Genomic DNA, 10,562 nt, shown 5'->3' on the forward strand with positions numbered 1-10,562 from the left:
ATGTAGGAAAAACACTATGTTGTATAGAGGCACACTTACTTCATTTCAGTTTCTTAATTCTGAAGATTTAAAACTTTTAGCATTTGAATTAATTTACATCCCAGAATAGCTCACTTGGGCTTTGACATATTACCTCTTGGTAGTTTTTTTAAAAATTAAATTAATGGAAACTTGCTTCTGCTACACACTGTTTCTTAAATTACCTTTTCATTGAAATATAATAAAAGCAAGAAAATGTTTCATTTCATGATCTTATCACTAAAATAGGCTGACAAGTCTGAGGAAGAGATTGCTGCATTTGTCAAAGAGAACGAGTTGCCGCTGGCCGGAGAATACACTCAATCTACCTCCAAGTTTTATGATGAGTACCAGAAAGATATCCTGTGTGTTGCATTTTACACTGTAGACTGGAGTTTTGACCATAGAGACGGTAGGTGTTGCACTCTTTCTGGCCATGAAGGGAGGCATATAGTGATCATACCATCCATTTGTTTGTCTCTCTGTCCGAAACACTGTGTCATGGTTTTAGATTTTAAAGTATTTGAGGGATTTTGAACTTTTCACAATGTTATGAGGTCTGGCTTGTGTAAGGTCAATGCCATCAACATGACCGGCTAAAATCCTAAACACAAACACACAAAATGTGCACTCCAGTTTAAGGCACTCATCTCATACCATTTACTTAAACATTTAAAGGAAGGCTTATGGGAGGTTGGTGTTCTACCCAAATGTCAGCTTTTGCCTAATAGGGCAACAGATGAGCTTTCAGAGTTAATTTGTTATTACCCCATCATTTTGGTTCGAATTTGTTATTGGCTAAACTGGATTGGTTACTGTGGAATCATTAATATTCTTGGGGACTAATTTTCGTGGTTGAGTTAATCCCAACAAAAAAGTAAAATTCTGTTCATTTTATATTCAAAAATTGAAATCCCCACAAAATTGCCGTTTCGACCAAAACCACAAAATTTCATGCCCACGAAATTAAATGATTTTACAGTATTCTAAAACTTGTTGCCCCATGATTTTTACTTCGATTGGGTATCCATGCACTTCAGTAGTGGAATCTTATTAATATTTTATGCTTTCATCATGAATGAAATTGTAGGACAATGAAATGAACAAAAGAAAGGATACTCAGTCACTATGTGTATTCAGCTGAACTGTTTACATGTGTTGTACATGGTTTTTGAGCAGCTACGGATACATATGTCGTGCCCATTCACTTAAAAGTTTTAATTGACATAGTCGCCAGAGTGCTAAAACTCTTGTCAGCATTCTTATTTACTGCAAATAATACATCAAACAAGTCGACATAATTAATGTCTTTCAAAATACTTTTCACATCCTGTTCCCCAACTGAAACTGACTTACTTCTATGAAAGAAGTTTATAGTAATAACCGTTTCTTGATTTAAATGTTTGAGAAATTTTATTAAACCCAGTTGTGTCACCTTATAGAGCATACAGATATATTATTTTAGCTCATTATTGATACAGGTCAATAAATTTTGGTATTTTCGGACTACATGATGGGAGGGACACCTTGGGTCTCCCTCCACCGTCAAAGGCTGGAGAGTCACCGTATGACCTAGAATTGTGTGGGTGTGTTGTTAAACACAACAAAAACAAACATGTAAACAGATTGACGTTTTTAGCTCACCTGTCACATAGTGACAAGGTGAGCTTTTGTGATCACGCAGCGTCCGTCGTCCGTCCTTCCATGCGTCCGTCCGTAAACTTTTGCTTGTGACCACTCTAGAGGTCACATTTTTCGTGGGATCTTTATGAAAGTTGGTCAGAATGTTCATCTTGATGATATCTAGGTCAAGTTCGAAACTGGGTCACATGCCATCAAAAACTAGGTCAGTAGGTCTAAAAATAGAAAAACCTTGTGACCTCTCTAGAGGCCATTTATTTCACAAGATCTTCATGAAAATTGGTCAGAATGTTCACCTTGATGATATCTAGGTCAAGTTCGAAACTTGGTCACGTGCCATCAAAAACTAGGCCAGTAGGTCTAAAAATAGAAAAACCTTGTGACCTCTCTAGAGGCCATATATTTCACAAGATCTTCATGAAAATTGGTCAGAACCTTTACCTTGATGATATCTAGGTCAGGTTTGAAACTGGGTCATGTGCCTTCAAAAACTAGGTCAGTAGGTCAAATAATAGAAAAACCTTGTGACCTCTCTAAAGGCAATATTTTTCATTGGATCTGTATGAAAGTTGGTCTGAATGTTAATCTTGATGATATCTAGGTCAAGATTGAAACTGGGTTACGTGCGGTCAAAAACTAGGTCAGTAGGTCTAAAAATAGAAAAACCTTGTGACCAATCTAGAGGCCATATATTTCATGAGATCTTCATGAAAATTGGTCAGAATGTTCACTTTGATGATATCTAGGTCAAGTTCGAAAGTGCGTAACATGCCATCAAAAACCTTGGTCAGTAGGTCAGATAATAGAAAAACCTTGTGACCTCTCTAGAGGCCATATTTTTCATGGGATCTGTATGAAAGTTGGTCTGAATGTTCACCTTGATGATATCTAGATCAAGTTCGAAAGTGGGTCACGTGCCATCAAAAACTAGGTCAGTAGGCCAAATAATAGAAAAACCTTGTGACCTCTCTAAAGGCCATATTTTTCATGGGATTTGTATGAAAATTGGTCTGAATGTTCATCTTGATGATATCTAGGTCAAGTTTGAAACAGGGTCATGTGCGGTCAAAAACTAGGTCAGTAGGTCTAAAAATAGAAAAACCTTGTGGCCTCTCTAGAGGCCATACTTGTGAATGGATCTCCATAAAAATTGGTCAGAATGTTCATCTTGATGATATCTAAGTCAAGTTCGAAAGTGGGTCACGTGCCATCAAAAAGTAGGTCAGTAGGTCAAATAGTGAAAAAACGTTGTGACCTCTCTAGAGGCCATATTTTTCATGGGATCTGTATGAAAGTTGGTCTGAATGTTTATCTTGATGATATATAGGTCAAGTTTGAAACTGGGTCAACTGCGATCAAAAACTAGGTCAGTAGGTCTTGAAATAGAAAAACCTTTTGACCTCTCTAGAGGCCATACCCTTGAATGAATCTTCATGAAAATTGGTCAGAATGTTCACCTTGATGATATCTAGGTCAAATTTGAAACTGGGTCACGTGCCATAAAAAACTAGGTCAGTAGGTCAAATAATAAAAAAAAACTTGTGACCTCTCTAGAGGCCATACTTTTCATGGGATCTGTATGAAAGTTGGTCTGAATGTTCATCTTGATAATATCTAGGTCAAGTTTGAAACTGGGTCAACTGCGGTGAAAAACTAAGTCAGTAGGTCTAAAATTAGAAAAATCTTTTGACCTCTCTAGAGGCTATATTTTTCAATGGATCTTCATGAAAATTGATCTGAATGTTCACCTTGATGATATCTAGGTCAGTTTCGAAACTGGGTCACGTGCGGTCAAAAACTAGGCCAGTAGGTATAAAAATAGAAAAACCTTGTGACCTCTCTAGAGGCCATATTTTTCATGAGATCTTATGAAAATTAGTGAGAATGTTCACCTTGATGATATCAAGGTAAAATTCAAAACAGGGTCACGTACCTTCGAAAACTAGGTCAATAGGTCAAATAATAGAAAAACCTTGTGACCTCTCTAGAGACCATTTTTTTCAATGGATCTTCATGAAAATTGGTCAGAATTTTTATCTTGATAATATCTAGGTCAAGTTCAAAACTGGGTCACATGAGCTCAAAAACTAGGTCACTATGTCAAATAATAGAAAAAAAAACACGTCATACTCAAAACTGGGTCATGTGGGAAGAGGTGAGCGATTCAGGACCATCATGGTCCTTGTTTATAAGTTATGGCCCTTCCTTTATTCCTAACGACACAAAATTACAATAAATAATACAGAATTCTGTCTAGCTGGGCATTATTTAGTTGTCCCCAAGAGATCCAAAGACATGGTCAGCCGTTATGAAAGAAAATCTTATGCCTGCATTATTATTAAATATTTGATCTTATTGGGTATGAAGTTGTCTGCTAGGCCCGCTGATTAATGATAACAATGAAAATAAAATCACTGTGCATCTGGAAATTTGTCTTGCAAGGTTCTTGCTCACTTTAATAGAATATGATGTTGGATAACTTATGCCAATCAACAGGAGGCAGACAGTCATTGCACTGTATATTAACTAGTTTGATAGTTGGTTCAACTGTCTGCCTGAGACACTTTATGTCTCTGCTGTTACTGTAACAATTCAAGGTATTCCAGTGAAACTTCACACAAATGTTCAGCATGATCCTTTGAGGGGCTTCCATGGCCAAGTGGTTAAGTTCAAGGACTTGAAATCATTTGCCCTTCACTGATGTGAGTTCAAAACTTTGCTTTGATGTAGAATTCTTACTGTGAGAAAGTCATAGAGCTGGCATATGGAAGGTCAGTGGTTCTGACCAGGTGCCCATCTGTGCCTGAAACAATGCCTAGAGGGGGTCTGTCTTCTACCATTAGAAGCTGGAAATGTCACTGTTTGACCTAAACAATAAAAGCATGATTTTTCGATGAGGCTGATATGTAGGGTTGTACTTGCAAGGTCATGGCTGCCTTGCCCCAAATGTAAACATAATTCTAACCCAACAGCAAGGGCACTCCATTTTGGGGGTATTTGTGAAATATTTTTGTCAAAAACAGTAACATCTCTCATTTAAGAAACCATTTTAGATTTGTGTTGATTTAGATTGTAAACCTAAGCATAGATAGCCTTCGGTTTATTAAACTTGGATGTTTTGTATATTCAGCCACCCAGTTGTGGAGAAAGAAGGTAGCAAATATTGCCAAGGACTATAAGGACATAAAGTTTGCTGTAGCTAATGAAGAGGATTACATTAATACAATGATGAAGGAGGTTGGTCTGGAGGATTCTCCTGAGGAATTTAACTTGGGATGTGTGAAGAACAGTAAAAAATACAGGTATTTACAATCTGTTAGATATGTTGTAGACACAGGTACATGTTGTTATAGCAGAATTGTTAGAAGCATTAAAGAGAGTCATGTATTGGTTTTATAGTATTTATCCGTCTGTATCATAGGGGTCACAATAGCTGGATGGTTAAGGTTGCTGGCCTGGAATCACTTGATCCAAACTTAACTATTCAAAGAATAAATTGATAATGACTTGGCAATGCTAGTTTAAGGTAGTATGTCAGTTTATAGGTAATTTCTTGACATTAACGTCTATAATTTTGAATTTTCCTGTACTATTTGTTGATGGAAATGTTGAATTTGCTTTGGAAAGGGAAAGCAGAAATGTGTTTGGATATACCATATACAGACTGATGAGTTATCTGGTGAATTATTGGATAAAGGAGTACGCTCTGAATTCGTTATTGGGATAAAATTTAGAATTATTAGAAAAAATAATTTTGTTACAAATCACAAGTTTTTTTTACAGTGGTTCTTTGAAACCTATTTTCTAAAGTAGTAGTTGAAAATCAGTTTATCTAATGTAATCCTGGGTCATAGCAAGTCTTATTTACAGGTCAAAGCGTCGTGTAAACCTGAATTCAGATATAGAGATCTTTAATAGAAATTCTTTATTTTAGTTGTATTTAACGTTATTTTTACCATAAAATACCATATTTGGTATAATTAATGACCATATAAGGTAAGATTAAGAACATCACAGCATACATAAGGTTGCAGTTTTGTTAAGTTGATGCTATTCAAATGGATGTATCTCTGTTGTTCATAGGCCAGCATCATTATGTTCTCACCATCAGTAATGCTTCACCAAATTCTGTCTAAATGGGTAAGTTTCAAAATACTGTTAAACCCCCTTTGATCTATCATAATATCTATATATACATATATATGCAAATATACATTACTGACATTTTTGATGATGCTACTTCAGGATGGAACCCATGGATGAATTTGATGAAGATGAAATTCGAGAATTCCTGAACAAGCTGAAGAAAGGTAATACTATGCTTTCAGGTGTTTGCTTCACAGAGTAAATCTGAAGATTGATTCTACTGTATTTTGTAGAGCTGTTTCAAAGTCCCAGAAAGTCAAAATTTGAAACACATAGAAAGCAAAACTGAATGGAAAAGGTTTTCAGACTTTCCATGGTTCAGATGTAATCTATATGATTAGCGTCTCAGTATTAATGTCGGAATGATAACTGTCGCGTAACTACTGAAAATTTCATCACAATATCCGATAATTAAGAGGACAAAGAAGTCACCACTAACTCCAAACCTTTACAAAACACTGAATTAGTATTGCACTTGATCAAGTATTTTTGAACAAACAAAAAAATGTCTGTGATATATGTATTATGAATAGCTGAGGAAAAGCCCTGAAGAAAGTTCAGACTGTACATTAGTCATTTTCTCTGTAACAGTCTTGATGATATGAATGTTATCTTTATAGGTAAACTGACACCACAGATCAAGTCTCAGTCAGTTCCTAAGAAGAACACTGGACCAGTCAAAGTTGTCGTTGGTAAGACATTCGACCAGATTGTTCTCGATAAAAAGAAAGACGTTTTGATTGAGTTTTATGCCCCATGGTGCGGACATTGTAAAAGTCTAGAGCCAATTTATAAAGAGCTTGGAAAAACATTGAAGAAGGAGAAAAATCTTGTGATAGCAAAATTAGATGCTACTGCAAATGACGTTCCTGAAATTTTTAAAGTGGAAGGATTTCCAACAATTTATTTTGCACCAGCAAACAATAAGAAAAATCCTTTGAAGTTTGATGGTGACAGGACTGTAGAAGGATTTACCAAATACTTGAAAGAAAAAGCAGCCGTGTCATTTGGCAAGAATCTCAAAGAGGAGTTATAACATAACGCTTACTATTTAGACATCTGTTACCTTGTTTATATAACCATCCTTAAATAACCAAATATCCAGTCATCTGAATTAATTCTGTTTGCAGTCTTTTGAATTCATATTTTTAATTTGTCTACAATCTACAGTGTTTAGTTTTTTCTGCAGTATCATGGCAAAAAAGAAATGTTTTAAGCGTTTAAAGCATTAAAATGTGAGAGCTATATATATTGAAAGTCATCAGATAAAAGGGAGTGTGGAGTGAGTTGTTATTATTGTTAGGTGCTGCTTTAGTTGAGTTTGTTTGGAGATTTTTAGAATCAATCATGACCCATACAACCTCTCTACTTGACTGCAAGTGTGAGTATGAAAGGATGCTGAATTGAAAATATCAGCATTGTAATGGTTGCTTGTGTGTGCAAAAGTATTTAGTTTCAAAAATGTCATCTCTTCATTGGCAGTCATCAGCATTTTGTGATTTAAACATTATGACATTATTCAGTACATTGTCTTGTATTACAAGTGATTTGGCAAATAGGTTGATATGTGCTTTTTCATCGCATGTATTTTGTGTACATTGTAATTTACACATTGGTATTAAATGTTGTATTTGACATTCTAAGAGAAAGAAATTATTTTTATATTTTCATGTTGTTATAAGAAATTTTAATTATACCTGTGATTTATTGACTATCATGACTTCACTTTGACATCACATTGATGCATACAAGTCAAATTGTGCCTTCATTTGTAACTTTGTTTGTGGCCATTATTCCCTTTTCTTTAAGTTGGTCTGGTATAAGGACTAATTCCTAATGGCAAAATCATGTTTTTTCCCAGTTGGAAATTACCCAGTTGAACTATGTAATTCCCAATTTAGAGCTAAACAGTTACGGGGCCAAAAATTGTCTGGAGCATAACTAAATAACTATTCCAGTCAGACTTGACATTTAAGTAGGTGGTGATAAAACACTATGCAGAGCACATTAACCAAGCCAGTAGGTCAAATGTAAAGACCTCAACACACACTCGAAAAAAACGTTCGTTTAAATTCCTGCTTTTCTGATCTAAAACTTTGGGCATTATATATTTCACTGCTTTATGCAGCTCGTGCACTCTTTGGAAAAATTAATTAGCGTAATGTAAATGAGGTTCGCTGTTTTCCGTTTCTTCCTTTTTGACATTTCTAGCTCAAATTTCAGTGTAGTCATTTTCTCCATTTTTCAGCCAGTGCATTATATTTTTCCAAGTTCTCTGAACTACACTCACTCATAGTTTGATTGAAAAAAAGCCCAGTTTTCATTTAGTCTAGAATTTTATACTAAAATTGTATTAAGTGCATGGTTAATGGTACATGACCCACATGAACATGCTCCTCAGATCTTGGATCTTGTTGATCTAAAAAAATGTTGTTTTTATGTGCATCTGAATACATGCACCTGTGAATGTAGTGGATATTGTTTGTAAGAGTGTTTGAAATAAGCCTTATTGTTATAATGTGTTTTCGATTAGACTTATGAAGGTTAACTGCAGTTTACTGTGTCTTAATTTTCTACTTAAATTTACACATATTTGTCGAAACAGAAGGGTATGTAATGAAGTTTGATCAGTGGTAATGGAGGAAGTTAACAGAGCAAGTACAGTAACTTGTTGTTACACCCGTGCAACGGTGTTGGGAATTATGTTGCAAAGACTTTGTTGTGCAGATTACTTCCAGTTCCACATTTAATGGAATTCCAGTTAACCATAGAATATATGTTTGCAGATCAGTCCAAGCATTGCTTAGTTAAGGGGCTATGTTTCTTTGAATAATTAGTACTGGGTGTGTATAAGTCACAAGCAGTTATAGCTCTAATTATTTTTGGAACAGTTGTACAGCAACAGTGTTGTTCTATAAAACTGTACAGTGCAGTGTCAAGGGAGCAACATTTAGACTTAAAATTGTTCTATTGGGGTGAAAGCTTTGGACAAGATGATTTACGAAGAAACTAGTCTAGTCTTAAAGGGAACATTGGCCTTTATAGATGTATCATTGCTCCTCAGAGATGTTGTTATTATCAGAATATGTATAGAGCACAGAGGTCGTGAATAGAGGTTATACTGTATTAGTTTGTGCCACCAAACCTGGTTGTACAGATTTGCTTGTGTGCAAATTTTATGGAGGTTTCCTTTAAATCTTGACCAATACACATGTTTTGTTTCTATATTTGGATACTGTAGCTTGGGTAATATTGACAATGGTTTTATTTCTGCTGATTGTGAATAATACCACTCACAACAGTATTTGTTAATGTTAATCTGATTGTGTCCTAAAGTAAAAAAAAACATTTCGCAAATTCTTAATCTGGGGAAAAGGCTGCTAGCCATGAATCACTAAATAAAGCTAGCATGAAAATTACTGAGACACTTTGTTGAAGTCCTGTTTAACAGCTGAATGTTTTATGAAATGTATGTTTTGTATTTGTTTATTAATAAGCAGTTTTCTGGTCTTTTTACTGTATGTATTTACATGATCCATGATAATGGTCAAAATAAAATATAAAATGTTTGGACTTGTTTTAATAATTTCTAAGTAAACTGTTTGTACGGTGCAACTCAAAAAGGAACTTAAGACAATTGTGAAGATTGAAAATTGTGTGTTGTGCATAGTTTGTTGCTTTGAGCTTTGTCATTGAGAACTACATTTACTTAAGTTTTATTATCTTATAACAAGGGAGGTAATAGCATATTCAATTCATCTGGTAATTTTTAGCTCACCTGTCACATAGTGACAAGGTGAGCTTTTGTGATCGCGCAGCGTCCGTCGTCTGTGCGTGCGTAAACTTTTGCTTGTGACCACTCTAGAGGTCACATTTTTCGTGGGATCTTTATGAAAGTTGGTGAGAATGTTTATCTTGATGATATCTAGGTCAAGTTCGAAACTGGGTCACATGCGGTCAAAAACTAGGTCAGTAGGTCAAATAATAGAAAATCCTTGTGACCTCTCTAGAGGCCATATTTTTCAATGGATCTTCATGAAAATTGGTGAGAATGTTCACCTTGATGATTTCTAGGTCAGATTCGAAACTGGGTCAACTGCGATCAAAAACTAGGTCAGTAGGTTAAATAATAGAAAATCCTTGTGACCTCTCTAGAGGTCATATTTTTCATGGGATCTGCATGAAAATTGGTCAGAATGTTCATCTTGACGATATCAAGGTCAAGTTCGAAACTGGGTCACGTCCGGTCCAAAACTAGGTCAGTAGGTCAAATAATAGAAAAACTATGTGACCTCTGTAGAGGCCGTATTTTTCATGGGATCTGCATGAAAATTGGTCAGAATGTTCATCTTGATGATATCTAGGTCAAGTTCGAAACTAAATCAACTGCGGTCAAAAACTAGGTTAGTAGGTCAAATAATAGAACATCCTTGTGACCTCTCTAGAGGTCATATTTTTCATGGGATCTGCATGAAAATTGGTCAGTATGTTCATCTTGATGATATCTAGGTCAAGTTCGAAACTGGATCACGTCCGGTCCAAAACTAGGCCAGTAGGTCAAATAATAGAAAAACCTTGTGACCTCTGTAGAGGCCATATTTTTCATGGCATCTGCATGAAAATTGGTCAGAATGTTCACCTTGATGATATCTAGGTCAAGTTCGAAACTGGTTCATGTGCAGTCCAAAACTAGGTCAGTAGGTCTAAAAATAGAAAAACCTTGTGACCTCCCTAGGGGCCATATTTTTCAATGGATC

The 10,562-nt window shown here is 35.5% G+C and overlaps 1 protein-coding gene across 1 annotated transcript in view; it reads left to right on the forward strand.

Moving 5' to 3' along the window:
• The window catches only part of LOC128552595 (protein disulfide-isomerase A4-like), a 32,277-nt gene extending 22,903 nt beyond the window's left edge, over nt 1–9,374 (forward strand). The window contains exons 9-12 of the mRNA XM_053533642.1: nt 268–430; nt 4,790–4,961; nt 5,905–5,969; nt 6,426–9,374. Of these exons, the coding sequence (XP_053389617.1) occupies nt 268–430; nt 4,790–4,961; nt 5,905–5,969; nt 6,426–6,841 (816 nt within the window). The 3' untranslated portion in view covers nt 6,842–9,374. The remainder of the gene's footprint in view (nt 1–267; nt 431–4,789; nt 4,962–5,904; nt 5,970–6,425) is intronic.
• Nucleotides 9,375–10,562: the final 1,188 nt, after the last annotated feature.

This window comes from Mercenaria mercenaria, unplaced genomic scaffold (assembly GCF_021730395.1).
Source record: "Mercenaria mercenaria strain notata unplaced genomic scaffold, MADL_Memer_1 contig_2935, whole genome shotgun sequence".
Taxonomy (NCBI): domain Eukaryota; kingdom Metazoa; phylum Mollusca; class Bivalvia; order Venerida; family Veneridae; genus Mercenaria; species Mercenaria mercenaria.